General features: G+C 42.4%; 1 protein-coding gene across 2 annotated transcripts in view; it reads right to left on the minus strand.

The window, feature by feature from the left end:
- The window catches only part of tmem178bb (transmembrane protein 178Bb), a 71,762-nt gene that overhangs the window by 14,624 nt on the left and 33,601 nt on the right, over positions 1-23,537 (minus strand). For both annotated transcript variants that reach the window (XM_019347301.2, XM_003455631.5), the window contains one exon: positions 14,793-14,906. In XM_019347301.2, coding sequence (XP_019202846.1) covers positions 14,793-14,906 — 114 coding nt within the window. The remainder of the gene's footprint in view (positions 1-14,792; positions 14,907-23,537) is intronic.

Raw genomic sequence — 23,537 nt, forward strand, 5'->3', positions numbered from 1 at the left:
TATAACCTTTGAGCTAATTAATTAGTAGTGGAAATAATTTCTGGTAGGCATTACAGAAATGTAGCAGTGACAATAATATTGTATGTTGTAATCACACTGGACAATTAGTGATACAAAACAACTGTTTTATCCTGTGAATAAAAGTATATGTTTTTGTCAGTGTACCATGGTAATAACAGAAGCGAAACGCAATATTGTGTCAGGACAATTCACTATTTATGCACAATAAACAAAGGAGCATAACGCGACAATTTCTGTTCAGCGCCAGACTTGCTTGTAACCTGTATCACCAATTATGTTAAGAAAAATGACGTATTAAGTACTACAAAACACTGACCTTTGTGGGAATGCTTGGAGCAGACTAACATGTGAGCTGGAGTGTTCTGAGACGTTATATTTGGTATATCCAGGCCATCCGTCGGCTTTTACTTCGGAAACATGGCTTAAAAAATTTCTCTTCAACGACGTAATCCGATAAAAAAGCGATCTCTTTACTCGTCGGCTTCCCGTGGCTGTCATGCGACCGGCTATTGCAGTTAATAATACAACAGCTTCTTGCCATTTTTTGGGTTTCTTTTTATCGCTGTGTAATTGAGTTAAATTGAAAGCCTGCGTGCGCTAGTACCTCTTGCCACAAGTTCCCAGAATCCTTTGCGGTTTTACCCCTGAATGACGTCACATTTTCAATCTCTATTGAGATGCCCGGGCCGATTTTTTGTCCCAGTCCAGCCCTCCCGACAGCCCCAAAACACAAATGAACCACCAAGCCCGGGTGGGTGGTGGGAGGCCCAGGACGGAGGGTCCGGACCAGGACCAAAACGGAGGCCCCAGAGTCCCAAACAAAAGGTCCCAAACAGTCACAGGGGAGCAGAGTCCAAAACATAGTTCAGGTGGCCGGCCCGGGGGCCGATAGCACAGATGGCCAGGTTGAAACAGTTCAGGGGGACGGCCTTGAAGAAGGCAGTGGCAGCGACAGAAGTCCGGAGGCCGGCCACGCGGAAGGCGGCGGTGGTGACAGAAGTCCGGAGGCCGGCCACGGGGAAGGCAGTGGCGGCGACAACCCCGTTCAGGAGGGCGTCCACGACGGCGATAATAACCAGCCAGTAGCCTAGAAAACAGCCGGTGATGATGAGGCGCTAGACGCGGACCGGATGGCAGCGTGCCAGCAGCAGAACCAGGCAAGGATGAGGAGAAGGATGAGGCTGAAGCTGCTGCCGAAGCTGAACCAGGCGGGGCTGGAGCTGAGGCAGAGGCCGGGCCAGGCAAAGCTGCGCATCCATGCTCACAGGTGTACACACGGGTGCTCACACACAAACTACACCCTTTTTGGCTCCTACCTCAAAGCACACTGTGCGCTGTCGATCTTACGTGCTGCACAATAATGTTTAATATTTAGTATTTACTGTTATATTCCCACAGATCATCGTGATGTTGTTTATTCTATTGCTCTCGTTTTCTTCTGCTTGTTTTCTCTTTTCTTTCTCAACAGGTGATCCAGGTGATCGATATATGTATTTTTTGTCTGCTTATTTTGTTGGTTTTTGTTTTTTGCCCTTTATCCCCGTCCCTCTTCGCCACTGTTTTTCCCCCTCTTTCTTTCTCCCTTTTCTTTTCCTCATTCAAGTCTGTCCCGTATCTAGCAAGTGAAAATAAAAAAAATAAAATAAACAATAAAAGGTGAATCAAATAGACCATTACGGCAAGGCTGGGATGGTCTATTTGGTAAAGTAAATCCGTTGGGCATCTTTCTTCGCCTTTAGACAATAATTCTGATGGCAAAAGAACCAAACGGGACAGACAAAAAAAAAAAGAAAAAAAGAAACAGCACCTAGCCACTGACGCGGATACATGGATGTACCTGGGTCAAAATTAAACCCAAGAAGCAGAAGCTGTCACTGCTCACATCAGTGTGGTAGATAGAAATATAAAGTTCACCAGGAAAGACACAAAGGATAATCGTTTGACCTTCCTGGACTGTGCGCATTGAGGAGAATGGAAACCTCAACATTGAAGTTTACCTGAAGCCCACACACAGAGACCAGTACCTCCTCTGTGACTCCCACCACCCTCTGGACACAAACTTGGAATAATCAGGACCCTACAACACCGGGCAGAAAATGTTCCCTTGAAGCTAGAAGGGAAAGAAAGGGAACAAAGAAAGAAGCTCAGACAGCAACTGGGGAGAAATGGAACAACACTGTCATTCATTATCAAGCAGGTTTATCAGAGAAAACTCGACATCCCAGTGCACTTCAGACCCAGCCCCACACTCACACACAAACTGGTTCAATAGTTCTAATAAAACATGTCTATCAGGTGGATCATTATAGTGAATGCTGTAATGCTCCACTTCTGAATTCAAATCTGTTAAGCATTTTTTGGCCTTCAGACAACAATTCTGATTGCTACACTGCCGGAGAGGACGGGGGAAAAGAAAAGAACCTCTGCTGATAATGATGGTGAGGCATATGATCAATAGTGGGTCTGTGACCCTCCTAAGGAACAACTCCCACTAGGGTTTAAACACCTGGGATTCTCCATGATTTGGGTTTAGAAGTGAAGAAGCTTCTCAGATGAGAGGTAAATAGAATAGAATAGAATAGAATAGAATAGAATAGAATAGAATAGAATAGCTCTCCACACATGGAGAGATGCCAAAGGCAGTTTGGCATCTCTCCATGTGTGTGAAGTACACAATAGCGTAAGTATTTACACAATAACAGACAAATTTACATTTACACAAGAAAGATATGTACAAGTTATACATACACCTGCAAACATACATGCACATACATACATATATGTATATATACATATTTGCATCCGTACATACACACACACATATTTCCACATACACGCTTACATCTACGTATATACATACACATACATGCCATCTAACTAGCAGGTGCATTGAGAGAAACGTCTTCAAGAAACCTAAAGAAGTCCAGTCGCTTTTCTTTCCCAGCTCCTTAGACTACCATGGCCTGGATGACTGAGAACCGACACAGACATTTCCCTCTCACAGAAAACTCTGCTTTTGTTTGATCAGCCAGTCTTATAGCTGCCAATTTTCTTTGCTACACCAACAGTTTTTTTTCATGTTGGGGCCAACCCAGGCTCCTGAACATTCAGAGGCCACCAATTTTAGAAAGTCAGTCCAGTATTTGACTCGATCTGGGTATTTTTTCTAAAGTGTACATTGTATGGACAAGGAGGAGGACTGGAGCTGGCCCTACTTGCGCTTTGACAAACATCAGCGTGAGAATCGTACCAGTGAATCGGCTTTCCATGTGAGCTGTCTGGATTAGACAGTTGTTGATCTGCTGGACCGAGATAGTTTAGAGCTCTTCCCCCTTCTCTAAGGGTTTGTATTCGTGAGCAGTGATGAATCACTTGGCCTGCAGGGGTTGTGGTCACGTGGCTGAATAGAACTGAACCAATAATCGCGAGTGCCTGAAACATAAAATTTTAATGAGGTCATCCAGGACTGACAGCTGTGTGTTTCTCCGACGTTTCAGCCTTGTTAATTATACTTAATTATTTTTCCTATTAGTCACAAGAAAGGATGAGTCCATAGGAAGATTAGATGATGCTCAAGCCTGAAACCTGCAGATATACTGCATGCTTATATGTTACACTGTGTGTTTGTGAGTAATGTTTCTCTTGTCAATCAGAAACCCTTTTCATTAGGTTTAAATATGATGTTTTCTGTGCCAGTTGTTATCATCATAAAGTTTAATTCATTTAACTCAGCAACAGTGCATGCAGGATATTTTTAAAGCTTTAATCCCTGTCACAACACAAGATGACTGGTGACACAGAATAAGATGATCCTAGACTGACAGTAGGGAAAAGGACAGAAAAGACCAACAGCAATGATGCAGATGAGACACGTGTAAGGAGATCCTCGTACCTGCAGCTCAATGAGTCTTGGACCTCGTAAATAAATAGCTGCATGTATCGGCCCTTCTCTCATCAACTTTGAACATATGGTAGACTGAAACGGCAAATTTGAAAATGATCATATTCTGCAAGAAGAAATTCACACAATGCAGCTGGCAACTGTTCAAAAGCGCCTGAGTGCTGCTTCAGTTTGGCTGACGTTATTGGACGGTTTATTCCACATACAGTTCACAACCATAACAAGAAGTTTAGCTCTGAGAAAGCAGGTTTGGTTTGAAGCAACACTGACAACATCAGAGAGCCATCTATTAAATATATTTCATATATCTTTATGACAAAGATTACAAATCAAAACAAATGAAGATTAGAGACAACTGGCACAGATTTATTTATAATAGATCACTTTCTACTGGCAAGATTCAGTGTTCACTGGCAGTGTTGGTCCAGTTACTGAAAATAGTACTTAGTTACCAATTACTTTTCCAAGTAAGACTGACTACTTATTTTCAAAAGTAATTGGTTACTTTATTACTTAGTTACTTTTGAAAAACACGATACACAACCTGAATACGTAATAAAGCAACAGACATTTTAGCCCAATTCTATTTCTTCTGCATTATCCATCATATCCAATTGAATCAAATGAAAAAGCTTCTTTTTAAAAATTTCTTTTATTAGTTTTAATCTTTTAACTTTATGCACATTGCATCAAGCAAAAATTAAATGCAAAATCACGGTTTAGTAACGCAGGAATGCAGTGCTTACGAGAAAGCATCAGTGATCTAATTACTTTTTTGCAATAGTAATCCCTTACTTTACTCCTTACTTGAAAAAAGTAATGGGATTATAGTAACATCCACCACTGTTCACTGGTGCAATAGGGACACACAAGTCTCTTACTTTCCCGTTCTGTTACAAATCTGTGATTTTTCTAAACTGAGGTTACACAAATACACCAAACTTTTACAGCATCACAGCTATAAAACTGTCACGGTCCCAGTGTTTGATGTTATTTGTGATCATTCCCAGTGTTTAGTGGCCTCTGTGCCTCCCTCCTAGTGGTCTCTGTGTTTTTTAGTTGCTCTGTCTCCCCTGTCAGCTGTATCCCGTAGTCAAGTCTGCGTCTCAGTGTAACATTTCCTGTTTTACTTTGAAGGTCTGTGTCCTAGGTGAATGTATTGAGTTTTGCTTCCCTTTAGTCTCGTCATGTCTGATTTCTCCCAGCTGTGCTCTCCCTCTGTGTCTCATTCCCCTCGTTATTCCCCAGTGTATTTAAGCCCTGTGTTTTTCTGTGTCAGTGTTGTGTCCTCCCTCATTGCTATGTGTTATGCTCCCTGTGTTTCCTCATGAACTTGTGTTTGGGTCCTTCTCCTGCCTGCACACAGTGTTTCATGACAAAAACTGACTTGAGTCCTGTGGCTCACTGTGTCTTTAAACAGTGTGGATCACCACAAATAAAATATATATGCTCCTTTTGAATTAGACTCAAAGTAAACTGAGTACAATACAATAAAAGAGCATTGGCTATGGAATACTAAATTAAACTGTTTTCTGTATTTCCTGAAGTTTTCACCAGTCTGGATTTACATGAATGTGAACTAGGAATGTGTCCCAATCCTAATCTGGGTTTAATATGATGTTGGCCCACCCTGTGCAGCAATAACAGGAAGGCTTTCCACGAGGTTTAGGAGTGTGTTTATGGGAATTTTTGACCATTCTTCCACAAGCACATTTGTGAGGTCAGACACTCTCCATGCTAATTCATTCCAACGGGATTCTATCAGATTGAGACCAGGACTTTTTGCAAGTCTTTGCAAGGACGTATCTTTGCTTTGTGCACTGGTGCACAGTCGTGGTGGAAGAGGAAGGGTCCATCCCTAAACTGTTCCCATAAAGCTGGGAGCATGAAATTGCCCAAAATGTGTTGAAGCATAAAGAGCTCCTTTCAGTGGAACAAAGGATTCATACACTGGATGGGTGAGTCAATACTTTTGGCAATATATCCCAAAAGGTTGATTCTGTTCATTAAACGTAGCGTTCTCCTACTGAAAACGTCCAGATGAACAAAATCAACCTTTTGGGATTTACTTACCTGGATGGTTGAGCATGCATCAAGACACTTTTTGCAATATAGTGTATTTCCTTATTTTAAAAAAGCAGCTCAGAGAGGCTGGGTCTGCTAATCGTGATAATAGATGGATTCAACACTATGTGGGAAAACTGCATGACTAAGAGTTCAGAATTGCTGTAATAATGCTTCTCATGTGGGGGTTTTATCATGTAATATATATAATGAACATTTAGAAAACATGCTTTTCTACTCTGAGCATTCAAAGCACTTTACAAAACTTCCCACATTCACACCCATTCCTAACCCTAACCCCACACTGCAGCAAAACTTGAGACTCTTAAGACCGGGTGTATTTCCAATCTTCTATTGTCCAGTTTTGCTTTGCTAGTATGAATTATAGCCTCATTTCCTGTTCTCAGGTGATCTCAGGTAATGTTCAGGTGTAGTCTTCTGCTAGCTCATCAGTAAAAAGGCTGGATGTGGTGTGCATGTATGCTCTTCTGCATGCTGTGGGGTGGCTACATCTCCGGTGGTCGAGCATGTCACCTACTAATGGGAAGGTTGGTGGTTGTCTGTTTCAGTCTGCAGGGAGCAGACAAGATGCTGACCCCAAGCTTCTTTCCAGTGCATCCATCAGAGCATGAATGTGTGTGAATGGTGGATAGAAGCACTTACACAAAGCAGAGAAAAAAGTGCTTGTGTGAATGGATGAATGAGGCACGTTGTGTAAAGCGCTTTGAGTGCTAAGAGTAGAAAAGTGCTATATAAGAACCAGCCCATTTACCATTTACTTGATTATAATTCTCATCTGGCCTGTGGCATCAACAAGGCACTAACAAGAAATCAAAATCCTGCTCCTCACATACAAGGTCTTAAATAATCAGGCCCCATCTTATCTTAATGACCTTGTAGTACCATATCACCCTATTAGAGCACTTCGCTCTCACACTGCAGGCCTACTTGTTGTTCCTAGAGTATTTAAAAGTAGAATGGGAGGCAGAGCCTTCAGTTTTCAGGCCCCTCTTCTGTGGAACCAGCTTCCAGTTTGGATTCAGGAGACAGACACTATCTCTACTTTCAAGATTAGGCTTAAAACTTTCCTTTTTGCTAAAGCATATAGTTAGGGCTGGACCAGGTGACCCTGAATCCTCCCTTAGTTATGCTGCAATAGACGTAGGCTGCCGGGGATTCCCATGATGCATTGAGTTTTTCCCTTCCAGTCACCTTTCTCACTCACTATGTGTTAATAGACCTCTCTGCATCGAATCATATCTGTTATTAATCTCTGTCTCTCTTCCACAGCATGTCTTTATCCTGTCTTCCTTCTTTCACCCCAACCGGTCGCAGCAGATGGCCCCGCCCCTCCCTGAGCCTGGTTCTGCCGGAGGTTTCTTCCTGTTAAAAGGGAGTTTTTCCTTCCCACTGTCGCCAAAGTGCTTGCTCATAGGGGGTCATATGATTGTTGGGTTTTTCTCTGTATGTATTATTGTGCTATCTACTGTACAATATAAAGCGCCTTGAGGCGACTGTTGTTGTGATTTGGCGCTATATAAAATTGAATTGGTTTAACAGTTTTAGGAGCTAGTTTTAGCCTGTTATCACATTTCTATGACTTCATCCAACTTACTCTAGAATTCCTCTTTCCTTTCTAATAGACGTACACAGTGACAACAATCAACATTATCCTTTCAGTTTCCATCTTCAAACTCGTAATCCCCTCAAACACTATTAACACGTTCTTTTTTGGGGGGGGGGTCAAGATTACCTCTATTGCCTCTTTATTACTATATCATGATAGAAAAGCTTGACTCCACCCCATGTGATCTTGGCCTTTTTAACTTCCACCTGGTCTCCTGCTGACAAAATATATCTGCCTTCATTCTCTCCTCCATATCAGCTTTCTCCCTCCCTTTATCCTTTAACTTATACCTTCAAACATTGTTTTATTATCACTTGTTGGAAAAGCAGCAAGTCCGGCCAAGCCTGACATTGACCCAGATGGGAAACTTTTCAACAGGTGAATTTAATTCAACAAGAAGGCTCACCTAGCACAGCATTTTTTTTTTTCTTTCGCTTTGGCTCTCGGAGGAGGCCGATGCACTTTTTCTCCTCTCCCTCTCCCTTATCTTCCCTGCTTAGTTCTTATGTCCTTGTCTAGTCTCGTGGTTTTTTTTGTATTACTTTCCCTGGAACATTCTCTCACAGTCTGTGTCTAAAACCTAAAAGAGAATTATGGATTTGATCAACTGGTCTCTGACTGCTATTGACACCCTTTTCTCAACGAGAAGTCTGGGCTCAGGAGAGCCTGAGTGCCCTGGAGGGACTTTCCCTGCCGGATACACGATGGACGGGTGGCAGACATGGAGGATCGTGTGCCTGGCGGGACTGTCGATCGAGGACGCTGAAGATATCTACCTATTCGGAACCATGATAACAGGGTTCTTGCTGATCGGAGCTGGCCTGGCCCTGGCTTATCAGAGAATTAAGAAAGCGGAACCGGCTGTTCAAACCCCCACAAGGCTGCCCGCTGGGATTGAATCGATGGGACGAGGTGCGGCTTCTCAGAAAGGGCTCACGGAAGGCAGCATGGTTAAGAGCTTGGAGGCGCTAGCGGCTGCAGTGAATACTCAGAATAACATCTCTGAGCGGATATTGGGATACATCAGGGAAGAATCCGCTCAGAACAACACCTATGGGCGGAAGCTGGAATACATCACGGATCAGTTGGCTGCGGTCGTGAGGTCTCAGAATCTGCTCTGTGAGCAAAAGAGTGACAAGATCACGGAATCTTCGGCTAATAACATCATGGAGAAACTCGCAGCTCTCCAACGGGAGATTGAGAGACCAGTGTCGGAGTGTTAAAGAACAGCTTGAAATTCTCATGAGCTGTTTGCAAAAAGAAAAATCACCATCATAATGCGGCTACCCCTTCGGCGCCAGCTGTGGGCTCAAAGCTGGAGCTGAACAAAACTCCCTGATAACGACTGTGTTGAGTCTGTTCCTTCCCATTCCATGCAAGGCCACCTGGGTTGGCTGGAAGACTGTTTACTTAGCCTGGCAGGGCGAAGGACACTGTCTCAGCTGAACTCTGGACACGCACACACATACATATACTGATACTGATAAGCACTCACTGACGCATCACCCTCCCTACCCAACGCCACCTCCAACGCTTACCTCCCCTCTGATGTGGACATCGGGTCAGTTGGAGGCGCAGTCGAAGATTGCAGCGGTCCCAGATCAGATGTACACACTGGAACTCTTTCCCATGTTGCTTGTCTGTGTTTATTGTGCTATGGTGTGTTGATATCTGTGCCTTCCTGTATTATCCTTTTGTGTTACATATTTCGATGTTTTTTTCCTCGCTACCTAGCCTGACCTGTCTCCCCAATGTGATGTTTGTGTATTGTATGTACGGTCGGCAAGGTCTGTCATCTCGGTTGTGGGCAAAAGACCTGCAACTGACAAATAAAGGCTATCTCATCTCATCGCTCATCTCATCTCATAAACAGTAAAAGACCAGGCAACAACGGAAATTTCATTTACATGCTGTACCTTAAAAACACCAACATATTCTGGACAGTGACGTCAACAACTGGCAGAGAGACAGATACCCAACTCACACCAATGCTGTTGACAAACCTGTCTACATAGATAAACATAACTTGATATCAAATGGTGTGTACTGGTTTCCACAAACACAGAGTCACAGAGTCCCGTGGATGACTTAATTTCCTGTATAAGCCAAATGCTGAGGGAGGCTATCTCTGTTTGTTAATGTGGGAGTGGTGATGAAGTGCAGGGATGCAGGTTACACCTCCTCAGCTTACAAGTCCAAAAGCAGTGGCCTGAATGTTTTAAATAGCAGTAAACCAATGCTTCTGAATGAGTAAAACCCCTGTCATCTTTTCGCAGGGCTTCCACCGCATAATTACCAACTGCAGCTACGATATCAGTGCAATAAGACTGAGTGGGAGTGGCTGCCTGGTGAACAATTAGCTTCAGCCACAACCTTTAGCCGCTGTCTTGGATGGTACACTGTCACTCATTGGCAGCTTTCTACAGCTTGTTATTCTTTTTGAAGAAACAAAATCCCTGAGCTCCAGTATGAAAACACGTCCCAGCATTGATGGAAAGAAAGGATATTCTGTTCGCTCTGCTGCTGCTTTGATGTTCAGCAGGAACAGAAAAAGGCTTTTTGGTTCTCAGCTGCACAAGTTCTGCTGCGAGTCACTGCAGCTTTGTTTGACTGACAGAAACAAATGAGTAACATGTTCATCTTCGAGTCTTTGAAGCGCTGTCAGTGTCACCCCACTGTTTCCTTAAATCTATGTAATAGGAGTGAAAGAAATTGTCAGCCCAGCCTGAGCTCAATTTCACACACTTGATGAAAGTCGAGGCTACGTTGTCATTCTTACTTAATCCATACAAGGCCTCAGGCAGTGTGGGTGGATTTGGTTGTTGACATCTGTGAAGATGAACAGAAAACTATTAAACTTTGCCTGCTGACCAAACAGCCTAGAAAGTCTGAGATGAAGTGGGGTTACTCAGCTGTTAAGAGCAGTAGCTGGTCTTTCACTTCCAGAGACAGGCTGCACATAGATATGTATGCTTGGGCCAATCTGTGTTTTAATTATATAAAACAAAGATTGGCCCATCAACAAACAGAATTTGTTCAACTTTAAGCTGTTTATTGTTCATGATGATGTTAGAAAGGTGCAAACACGCCCATCTGTCTAATTCACACACATACTTTACTCCTACCAAGTCCAGCCAGTATTAATGATCTCATGGTGAAAGCAAAGCTGCTACAAATACTCATTAGAGTACTCGGCTGCCGGACAGCAGGTAACGCCTGTCACAGTCCCCAAGACTACTGACCTGAGGCCGTCCGTCCCAGTGACAATGACAAAGGAAAATGGAGGACCCACACGGAGCCCCGATGGCCAGTGGCAAGAGCGGCGGACCAAAGGCAACGGGCAGCCAAGACCAGCACTCCCACCACAAGCCATGGACAGGACCCCAGGTGAATAAGAATCACCCAGCAACTGAGGCACGCCACCAGCTGCAGTAGTTTTGCACATAGAGCTAAAGAAAAAAGAGAAAAGCTACAAGAAATGTCTGTAAACATGGATTACTATGTGCCTGACAGTACTGACAAAACTGGGCATGTCTGAGTTGAAGATGTGGAGTACAGGAGCTGCACGAGAGGCAGTGCTGCTTTCATTCTTCTTCACTTTGTACACCTCGAACTTTCATGGCTCTGGGTCATGCAACATGAAGAAATGCTCTATTAATTCTGCAGTGGCTGAAAGTATTAGTGGGGAACAGGAGGAGCAGTACAGCTAGTGGATGATTTTAGGGAGTTGTCTGCGAGAAATCGTCTGCTTCTGAATGTATATAAGACCAGAGAGATGATGATCAACTTCAGAAGGAAGACAACAATTACACGGCCTGTCTCTATCCTGGGACCGGATGCTGATGTGATGGAGGAGTACAGGTACCAGGGTAAACCACCAAATCACAGCAACAGTCACCTCAAGGTGCTTCTACATCTACACTGATTGCACTGCAAGACCCAGGCTGCATAAGGGAATGAGCAGGCTCTATTTCCTCGGTAACCTCAGATCCTTCAACATGTGAAGCAAAATGTTGAAGATTTCCAATGAGTTCGCTGTGGCAAGTGGAGTGTGCTTTGCTGTAGTCTGCTAGGGAGGCAGAATCAAAGCTGGTGACATCAACAAACTGAATAAACAGACCAGAGAAGCTGGTCTGTGACTGGCTGCTAACTGGACACCTTTGAAGCTGTGGTGAAGAAGAAGTCATTGAACAAACTCCATCATGGACTATCCTTACTAACCTCAGCACCACTCGCTGGCAGTGTTGGGCTTCTTTGATCACACTACATTTTTCATTAATGCAGTAATGTAAAGTATTGCTGTACTAAAATTACATTACAGCTACAATTATGTCATTACTTGCATTACAAAGGTTCTTCAGTTCTCTGCATGTCAGGCAGATAGAAAGAAATAAAATATGTAAAACAGGTTTTTTTTCTTCCTGTGCAGGTTTCAGTTTGTGTGCAGGCGTCTTAAAGACATATCGCTTTTCAGTAGCAGACATATGGAGATGACTTTTATTTTTATTGCACAAAAGGACAAGAGTACGTTAATAAAGTGGAAAGTCCGCACAGGAAACAATCGCATTATACTGCAAATACAACTTTGGATCTGTACAGGCATCTGCAGAGCTAAGCTAGCGAAGAACTCAGAGTGATGTTAAAGCTCATGAATGCCGACCCCAGCCCAGCTACACATATGATGTACAAGAAAACATGATTCATCAGACCAAGATACCCTCTTGCTCCGTGGTCCAGTTCTGATGCAAACGTGCCTGCTGTTGGTGCTGTCAGCCGTGGACACCCTGACAGGTCTGCGGCTGTGCAGCCCCAGATGCAACTAACTGTGATGCACTGAGCCAGTGGTTTGTAGGCAAGTTGAGCTACTGTCTGTCCATCTGTTGAATCGGACCACACTCATATTTCACCGAGTCACCGAACCTGTCACTGAAGTAAAGATATTAAACATCTTGGACTGGAAAGGTTTGACCTTCCTGTCATAACTATGAGCCACGTGTTTCTTTGACTTTGCCAAGATAATAGAGATGAGATGCATCCATCCCATTTCTATGTGTGTTAGTCAAACCTACAGTGCATTTTATAGATGTTGGATACATCCACTATTTCCCTTATTGAGACCAATGTGATGGCTTTTGTCCTCGGCTGCAACTAAAAAGCCTAATATGATTTGGGCTCAATAATCTCCTCTTAAAACTTGATAGAGTTGAGTCTGCAGAATGTAAAGCCATGAACTGCCAAAGACATGGAAAAACAAACAGAGGATCTGCTACTGACTGCAGAAAATATACTGTATTTATAAGTAAGTGCAACACAGAACTATAATGTAAATGAATGTTTGTTACATTTTAACTAAATGTCTTCACACAGTGCTGATTACGCCTATAATTGCAACTTAAGCCTCTCTTGTATCTCACAGTGGACTACAGTTCTAAAGCTAATGTCTGCGGTAACACTGACTTTACTGCTGTCTTTGTGCATCAACCAGCAATGACTGGAAATACAAAGCTAAACAAGAAAACAACCACAGAGGAAGACACAAAAAGGCCAGAACCAGGATTTTTATCATTGCAGGGTAAATAAAACATAAACTGCAAAGTAACAGAGAATATACTAAACATAACAAATTAAATATTACAGAAAAACATTTTTTAAAAAACATCAAGAACAGTTTGATGTTTTCTGTGAGTGGTGTCCCATGTGCCCTGTGTCCTGGTGCCACACACCACAGGACACCTTCTGGAGTCTAGTGTCCATGCCTCGATGTTCACAGATGTTTTGGTTGCACCTTTACATAATATAACCTAAGAGCTTTTAATGCTGTCAGTGACTGTGCAAGTCTTCAAAAGGCCCGATCCTGAACCTGAGAACACATTATCCCCCCACCCCGACACCAGTGTGTTATGACTGTAAAGCAAAAACTGTGTCAACATATTTAGAGAAGATTAAGCATTAAACTAGAACTTTCCTGTCAACAATCATTCTGCAGTGTTGGCCTTGCCAGAAAAACTCTGAGCACTAAGCTTCGGTGTAATGTCTAAGCATTAGCTAGCTGTGTCCAGTCTTTTTAGCTGTCTTGCCTTCATCAGGATGTCAGAGGCTGTTTCTTCTTCTTTCTTTCATGGTTTTGCAGTGACATTCACATTGGACTGAATCAGTGGGTGAAGTTCCAGTTTCTACATGTAAATTTTCTTATAAAATTCTGTCATTTATGGTGCAAGTCTAAGAACTTGATGCACACTAAATATTTATTCAGATAACATAAAAAGAAAATTGCAAATACATCCATAGCTTCAACCTTCAACATATTCTAGAAAGATCTGAGGGTCAAAGTTGTGAAGATGACACTCCTTTGTGGTTTTATAGCAGAGCAGAGCTTTTCTGTCACCTGACAGGTAAAGACTCTTCAGACTGATAGTTTGAGTGTATTTCCATTTGGCTCAGTGGCTTAGTGACTGAATCTCTACAAGTCACCACACTGCTGTTGGAGACACTGACGTTAAAGATCGTTTCTAGTATTTCAGTTAATTTTAACTTTATTCATCTAGTTCCAAATCACAACAACAATCACCTCAGCATGTTTTTTATTTTAAAGTAAAGACCCAACAATAATAGACAGAACCCCCTGAAAATACCCCAAAATCAGATGACCGCTCTTTGAGCAGTCCTTAATTAATCCTTAATTATTGGATTATTGTCAAAAGTGGATAGAATTTCTTGTTCCAAAACAAAGTGGTGAACAGATGAACGGAAGAAGTGAGCGCGCCATGGTGGCCCTCCTGCTTTGATTCATCTACAGCGAACTTTGTCCCACAGAAGTGAATTTCAGAAAACAATTTGTCTCTTAGTCAACAGCAGAACAGCAGTGAGAACCTGTGTTGATGAATTAAAGGAAAAATAATAATGCATTGATTGATTTAATTAAGGTTTAATTGTAGTAGAGGTTTCCTGCATTTTAACCACTTTTTCCTTTGAATATTATTAATGGCTGAAACTGTAATTTGAAGGGAGAAAAGTCAGTAAAGTCATTATTGAGACAGAAGAATTCTGAATCTGTTCATTAGTAAATATGAACATGTAACTGCGTGGTAGGGACAGAAAACAAATGTACTCAGCCCAAATCATCTCTACATAAAATGAAAGGATTTTAAGTCTCAGAAGGAAAAAAAGTAGCAGACTTACGGAGGGCGTGCCATTCGTCCTGCCTTATTGTCTTGGTGATGTTGTAGGAGAGGTTTTTGGGTATCGTCGCTGAGGAATAGTGATACTTGATGTAGGAGCACCGAGCAATGGAACCTGCAAAGGAACAAAAGGTTTTTGTATGGTTTGTTTGTTTGTTTGTTTTTATAAACAGAATATTTACACAAACATTCACTCTAACGATACACAGACTGAACAGAAGCTTCAGCACAGATGTGATTCAGCTGGAGAGGCTGCGTTTGCAGTGGACACACAATCAGGTGTCGTCCCTGAAATAAGAGCTTCCTGTGTCAGTGGTGAAGAAACTCTTTTAACATCTCTACAAACTACAGCGGTAACACAATGGCTGCGTGACCTTAGAACTGAAGAAGCTTCTCGGATGAGAGGTGAAACGTCTTCAAGCAACTTAAAGAAGTCCAGACGCTTTTTCTTTGCAAACTCCTTTGACTAATCAATCAGGAGAGCCACTCAGTGTGCACTCATAACAGCACAGTGTTGGATAGACCATCTAACATAAAAACAAGAAAGCACAAATATTTTAGAAATCTGTCAAATACTTGTTCAAAACTAAAAATTATATCATTACTTATGAGGAAAATAGCAAATTAAATTCACGTTCAGGAAGGCAAGTGTGTATAATAACTAAATATAATCCATCCATCCATCTTCTTCCTCTTATCTGGGGCCGGGTCGTGGGGCAGCAGCCTAAGCAGAGAAGCCCAGACCTCCCTCTCCCCGGTCACCTCTTCCAGCTGGTCCGGGGGAACACCAAGGCGTCTCTCGGCTGGCCTGGGTCTGCCCTAGGCCAGAACACCTCACCCAGGAGGCGTCTGTGAGATTGTGATATTATCTTATGCCATGTTATACCCCTGATTAATGATTGTGAAATTATTATGTAGTTTTAGTTTGCATTATTCTCCTGAATTAGAAGAAGGTGATAATTATTACACTTATTAGACTGATTTGTATTGCATTAGGCTGCTGATTCACTGTGAATGAATGATATTGTTTATGATGCATTATACTGCTGAGTTATAAGAAATACTGTTTTCAGGACCGTGCTTTTTCTGATAGTAGAGGAGACAGAGAGCACATTCCACGGGAGCTTCACTCCCACCGTTGTTGAAGGCAGACGAAATAGGGAGCCAAGGCCATTAGAGAGTCCCAAACATGATAGCTTGAACCAAGTTTGAATAATTAAGAGACCAACTGAGGAACATAATAAGTGAGGGAGGCGTAGTAGGGAAAGGTGTTTGTTTTTATCTCATGTCTCAGAGGTTGTTGTCTCATCCCCTGGGCCAGAGGACGGCTAGAGAGGGTCAGAGTGAGGGCAGTGGACCTGGGAACGGTGACCCGGGCCCATGATGCCATTGTATGGACATGGAAGCAGCTGAGTGGGCCGAGGAGTGACACAACGCAACGTATGGTGACCTCTTGTGGTCAAGAGGTCAAGAGCGGGAGTGTGGAGTTTAGACAAATATTTTACTGCTACTATTCATAACCATCATCATTACCATTACATTAATTATCATTTCATCAAAGCATTTATTGAAGCTGTTGGCCTTACGTTAAAACTTGTTTTACAGGTGTTATCATAATCACATATTAATCTTTATTACAGGTGCAGTCATAATCATTTTCTACACACCTTGCATTTTGTGCTTATTTAAAGAGTTGAAGCTCAGTCAGTTAATTGAGGGTCGTAAGCTTTGTTTGGCGCTATGTCCAAACAATCTATTGTGTAAGTGACGCCTACAAAACACATATACCATGTTATTCATTATTATCTTTTATTCATTTATATCCTTTTTTTAAGCTTCGAGTAGTGGCATTTGATTAAAACATTTATTCAACATATTACATATATAGTTTCATTTAGGTTATTACACACACGAGAGTGGCCTCTGTCTGTAAGGTTGTCGGCGGGGTGAGACAGAGTGCGTTTGAGGTCGAGACACACACACACACACACACACACACACACACACACACACACACACACACACAAACAGTCGTTAGACTCATGTTTAGGTAAGAGTTCAAATAATAGTTTGCAAAACCTTGTAGCTGCAAAATGATGTCTGCATAAGGGGCAGTTTGTTCCAGGAGATAAGCGAGAGTTAGAAGATTAACAGGAAGCACCTGGCCTCGAGGCGGACAGAATGTTCTTTTTAAATGTGTCAAAAGTCGTCAACATTGATTGTATTGTACCTGCTTGACGCATGAGGGGGCGTTCTAATACCCTGATGTTGTAAAACAACTGCTTGTGTAGTCTTGGGCAGAGATCAATGCTGGTGTGTGCAGTGTTCATCTCCCCACGCGTGTGTTCAGTAAAAATCATTGTTTGACCAACTCTTCTGGACCATTGTTGTTTTTGTGCTCATCCTCAATATTTGAACCCGCAACACGTCCTTGCCCGAACTTGTGCATAGTATTAAAGAACTAGTGCACTAGCATACTAGTGGACTGGCCATTACAGAAAGATAACAAATTATTATGGTAATTACCAATACTGTTAATTTAGGCAGCAGTGGCATAAACACTACATTGTCAGTCGCTGAGATCGCTGTTATCCACTGCGATCTCTACAATCTGGGTGGAGGGTGCTGTTGGGGAGGTGTAGGGGCAGGTGATGGTAGTGGGCTGCTTGTTTGCTTTGAAGCCTCTCCACATGTGGATTTGGCTGTTAGAATGGACTGGTACTTAAATCGTCCATTTCTAGTCTGACTTACTACTCAGAGCACTTAATAAATAAAATCCACACAGAGGAAAGATGTCTTTTATTACTCAAACATCACAAAATCATGACCATTACCAGCAGAGATCAGTTGACCTGACAGAAAGACCCTAACCAGGAATCAAACGAGGATCCGCCTCGCTGTCAGATGTAAGTGTTACTGCATAGCACCCATCACTCCAGTGCTCTTAGACTGGAAACTTGTGGCCACCCTGGCAGCATGTGACTCTGGACAGGACACACATGGCTGGCTATGTGACTATCCAACTCTCATTGTTTTTCTATTACCCTTTGTTAAGTGTAATGGTTATGTTTAAGCTAACTGATGTTCCATAATTAATTCCAACATCTTCATACTGTGCACTGCTGCAGCATTGCACATAAAAAATTCCCATGTGTGCTGTTGTTACGTACATTTAAAGCCCAATTACTCAATAAATTGGAAAAATACAGGGTTTTATTTGGCATGTTTTGGAATTTCTATTGTTACCAAAGTTAAAATACTTCATGAATATGATGAAGATATCTTTCCATCTTTGCATTTTCTGCTTGCTCCATTGTCAACTATTTGATAAAGGCAATTGTTTCATCTGATTTTTTCTAGCTTAGTGTAGCCTTTACATACATTCCTCTTGTAGCTCTGTGGCCTGGTCCCACACACAGTGACTGTGATGCTGTATGTTCATAATGAGGCTGTAATTTCCTGGCTGGTAGAAAAAGAGCCGTTTCCTTTTGACACCATTACTCATGTCTGCTCTTGTTCTCTTTGGCAAGGCTACGTGGCTCACTAAAAATTATAGTGCTAGACTCTTTGGAGGTTTGAATTACACAAACAAGACAATCATACCACCACATGCATTTCCTCAGCCCTGAAAACACACACACACACACACACACTGCTACACCGTGGTTTATGTGAGCGTAACATAAGGGTTAACAAACAGGTGTCCCCGTCCTGCTCCCCAAAATCAGAAAAGCAAAGGCCAGTTCACAGATAAAGGTGACGTTTATTGCTCTGCCTATAATACCGAAAGCATAAACTCCACGGTGAACCAAGGACCAAATAACAAACAAAACAAGCAAACTGAAGCAGTCCTACCCCTAACTCCAAAGAAAACTTACAAAACAAGTAGTTCCCACTTTCTGCTTCAATGCTATTTACAAATGGGCAAAGCTATTGGCAGAATTAATCACTATTAATCACTTAGAGGCGAGAACAGTCTACAGCATTGGTTGGCCAAGAATCTCTTTGTTTTTTATTTTTTTAAGTTTTCTTCATCATTAATGTAATCCAGTGACATTTATCAGTATTTCCAATCACAGAGAGCACAGCTACTTCATAAACATTATTTTTAAAAGACTAAATAAAATGCTCAAATACTATATCTCACAGAAAACATTTAATATTATCCAGAGATTCTTTGAATAAACTTTAAATAAAATAACGCAGAGCAAATTTTTTATTTCACCTTTATTTACAATGTATCAAGCTTTGTACTCAAGAAAACAAAGGAAGGAGGAGTTAAATGGTCTCTATAATGAACAATTCAAGCTACATTAAATGCATCACAGCCAAGTATTTGGCCGACATTGTAAACATCGAGCTTGGCTCTTCTATTGCAATCACGTTCTCCGTGTCTTGTGTGGAAAGCACATAAGCAGGTCATACTTCCACATACATTTTCCCTACAGAGCTACTCTGGAGGATTGACAGCACTGTCACACAACTCCTCCATGTTGAAGAGCAGTCAGTTTTTGTTTGTTTGTCCATCCGTTCGCCTCCGCTTATCCTGTTCAGGGTCGTGGGGGGCGCTGAAGCTTATCCCAGAGGCGAGAGGCGGGGTACACCCTGAACAGGTCGCCCGCCTGTCGCGGGGCTAACACGTAGACACAGACACAATCATTTGCACTCACACCTGTGGACTGTGGGAGGAAGCCGGAGTACCCGGGGAGATCCCACCCAAACACGGGGAGAACATGCAAAATCTACACAGAGACCCCGGCCTGATGGTGGAACTGAACCCAGGACCTTCTTGCTGTGAGGTAACAGTGCTAACCACCGTGCTGCCTTGTTTGTTTGTTTGTTTTTTGTTGACACACTGCAGTTTGATTCGCTATCTTCCAAATATTTGCTCAAAAGTGGCAACATTTTGTAATTTTAGTAGAGATAGAGCTGAGAGGAGAGAGCGAGAGAGGAGCTGTGATCAACTATAACAAACTACATTACAAAACTCTGCTTGGCTAAATAAATACAAAGGAGCACTTACTGTTTCAGTGTGAAAAGGCTGTTCAATAAGAGCATTTCACACAGGTCTCTGCAGTGTGCGCCTCATGATTAACGGGCTTATAGATTGAACCACCTTTAGCATCAGTAACTTGAAGTAATAATTTTCTGTATCACATAATCATTATGGAGGAATTATGGCCAACTTTGCTTCAGGTCACTGAGGTTTCTGTCACAGGATTTTAGTCGGGTTAAGGTCTGGACGTTGGGCCACTGCGACAGCTGAAGTTAGTGCCTTGAGGTGTCCGCCACTGTAAGTTGGCTCAATATAAATAAAACTGAATTCACTTCAATTCACTTGAATTCAATGCTTTCTGCTACACTTGGCATCGTTGTCCTTTTGCTTCCTTTTGTTCAATTAGCAATCTAATTTTATATCTAAAACACAACAAACAGAATCAGATTAATAAAAAAGTAATCCCAGAAATATAAGATATTAGGTTTTAGTCATGACCTCAGTGATACTATTAACATTGAAATAATTAAATTATGAGTGTTGGAATGCAAAATATATTAACATATTAGTAACTGAAGTCAATCAGGCAAAGTATTTAGAAAATAAACATCCTCTCCACCATGTGCTGCTAATCAGAACCAATCATATAGGAGTGATGCGTGGCCTTGGCATGAGTCAGAACAATCAGTGTTTGGAAAGATGAAAAGGAAAGTGCAAAGAAGCACAACACTACTGTATGTTCTTAGTGTATAAATACACAATGTTAAAATTTGATAACAGAGATTGCACTACTGTCAGTTTGTTCCATCAACAAACTCCTATAGAGGTGCTTGCATTATTAGACACAGTACATATAAGGACTATAATGTGACACTGAGCTGAAAACACAGCAACACACAAAATATAGAGAAACTGAATTAATATGACACTGGAATAGAAAAAATAATTTAAAAAAACGACAGTTTGTTCATTGAGATCTTTACGAAGCCATGATGTCAAAAGTATAGAACGCAAATAAAATTTGGGTGTTAATGTCTCCTCCTCTTCTTGGAGTCGTACGTCCTCGATACCACATTCTGACTTGCTGAAAAAGAACCCACTTTTCACTGTGGAAACTGTGAGGAGTTGATATCAGTGGCATCTATCTCCTCCTGCGACCGGCTGGTAGCAGCTGTAGGGCATATATAATGATGGCTTGACTCTTATTCATACTGTTCAGGTGGCTTCTCAAGTCTTCAGGAGGTTTTTGGCTATAGCTGGTTCCCATTTGGTGTGCAGGATACCGAGGTTCTTGTTGCTGTATTGTATATCTGCTAATCTGCCTTCTGGTAACTGCACCCCTTCAGTCAGGATCACCTTTCCTCTCTTTGCAACCGTTTGGCCACACTTATCCAAACGGGCCTATTCATGTCCTGATGAATGACTCAATGTCTCGCTTCCTTCTGACATGCACCTTGATATCATCCACGTACAGGAGGTGGCTGACAGTAACAACACTCTTGAATCGTTATCCATATCCGCTGTTAGTGATGAGCTTGTTCGGGGGAACACCAAGGTGTTCCCAGGCCAGCCAAGAGACATAATCCCCCCAGGTTGTCCTGGGTCTGCCCGGGGGCCTCCTCGCGGTGAGACATGCCTGGAACACCTCACCCATTAGGCATCCAGGAGGCATCCTTGTGAGACGCCCGAACCACCTCAGCTGGCTCCCTTCGATGTGAAGGAGCAGCGGCTCTACTCTGAGCCCCTCCCGGATGGCTGAACTTCTCACCCTATCTCTAAGGGAGAGGCCAGCCACCCTTCGGAGGAAGCTCATTTTTGCTGCTTGTATTGGCGATCTCGTTCTTTGAGTCCCTACCCACAGCTCTGACCATAGGTGAGGGCAGGGACGTAGATCGACTGGTAAATTGAGAGCTTTGCTTTTATACTCAGCTCTCTCTTCACGACGGACTGGTACAGCATCACTGCAGCAGCGATCCATCATATAGTAAATATAAATGATTCTATCTGCAACTCTCAGACAAGATTCAGAAGTCTGGTCTCTGTCCAAAAAGTGTTTGGTTTCAACTGAATTTCGCTGCAACTTTAAGAGCGCTTGCACTATTTTCTTGATCCTTAAAAAGTCACTTAAATTCAACCACAGTTATTGTTTCTGACAGTTTCAGCAACTGTCAATGTTTCCTGCTACAAGGGGGCAGTATATTCAAAACCTATAAGCTCTGTTTGACTTTTTATTTAAATAACTTTTTCAATATGACCTGTTGGATTGTTGTGTTTCACCAACACAAAATAATTTGGAGACAATCTGCTTTTGCTAAATCAACATAATTACTTAAATCAGGTTAGGCAGGTTATGTTTTGAGTAATGGGGAGAATCGGTAATCTAGTCCATGTTTGAAGTGGGGGAAGGGAATGAGTTTGTATGAAACATTCGGCATCCTTCTGCTCTCCCCTTCGCCTGAAGCTGCCTGTGTTTCCACATTTGATTTCCTGAGAAGTGCTAACCTCTCCAGTGCTTGTCTCTGTGGACAGAAATGCTTAAGCAAGCCAAATTCCAACCCTTTGGCATATTTGTGTGCTGCCAAACACATTACATTACATCCTTTCACTGAGATATCCTCCTTCCAGCAGTTAGACTCAGGCACACTGCTCCCACAAACCCAAATGGATTTCTATCTCAGTCATTTTAGTTAAATTGCCCTTCAGCCTTCTGCAAACATCTCTGAGCCAGACACCATTTCCTCTCCATTACTGATAGTGACTGGAAGTGATACTGAACCAGTGGGGCTGTGTGCATTTCTATACACATCCACTCATGTGAGTGCTTTCCTGTTTTCAGTCTCTGGATGTAATGAAGAAGACCAAAGGTCAAACACCACTGCATCACATTAAAGGTTCATTGGAATCTTATTGTTACTCTGCTTACTTGAATATGAAGATGAAGAGTTGTTATGTGAACATACAGTTAATAAGACTCCGGCTTGCTGCTACTTTCTGCAGGAGAGGATGGATCTTTCGATGGTTACCTGCAATCCTACCTGAAATATCCTCCACACTCCTGTGTGAATCTAATGTATTCATATGTATTATTCTTTCGTACTGGAGGGACTTCCTGCCGAGTGTGAAGCGGTGGGAATGAGAATCAGCACCTCCAAATCTGAGGCCGTGGTCCTCAGCTGGGAAAAGGGTTCGAGTGCCCACTCCGGGTCAGGGGTGAGTTCCTGCCCTGGATTTTAAGTATCTCTGGGTCTTGTTCACGAGTGAGCGGAGAAAGGAGCAGGAGACGGATCGGTGCTGCGGCTGCAGTGATGCTGTACCGGTCCGTCATGGTGAAGAGAGAGCTGAGCGTTCCTGCTTATCACGACTATCACAACTATTCTTCAACTTTGTTTTAAAAGGCCCTCTGCCTACTGACAAATCTGAAATATTGCGTCAAAATTCTTGGAAGATCTGGGGTGACTATGGCTCTAGAGGTAGAACAGGTCATGCACCAATCTGAAGGTTGGTGGTTTGATCCCTGGCTGTTCCAGTCTGCCTGCAATGAGCCCAGGGTGCTCTCTGATTCATCCATCGGAGTGTAAATGTGTGTGTGTCTCTGGGTTTCCCAGATGAGCATCAGTGTGTAGTCTGTAGTGTCTTAGATACAAATTTGTTCCTGGATTTTCTTGTTTTGGCTGCAAACAATTTTAAAACAACTTTATTGTTTTATAAGAATTAAACATGATCCTGGAACAGAGCAGCTACCTGTGCCTG

Source organism: Oreochromis niloticus, linkage group LG17 (assembly GCF_001858045.2).
Source record: "Oreochromis niloticus isolate F11D_XX linkage group LG17, O_niloticus_UMD_NMBU, whole genome shotgun sequence".
NCBI classification, from domain to species: Eukaryota; Metazoa; Chordata; class Actinopteri; order Cichliformes; family Cichlidae; genus Oreochromis; species Oreochromis niloticus.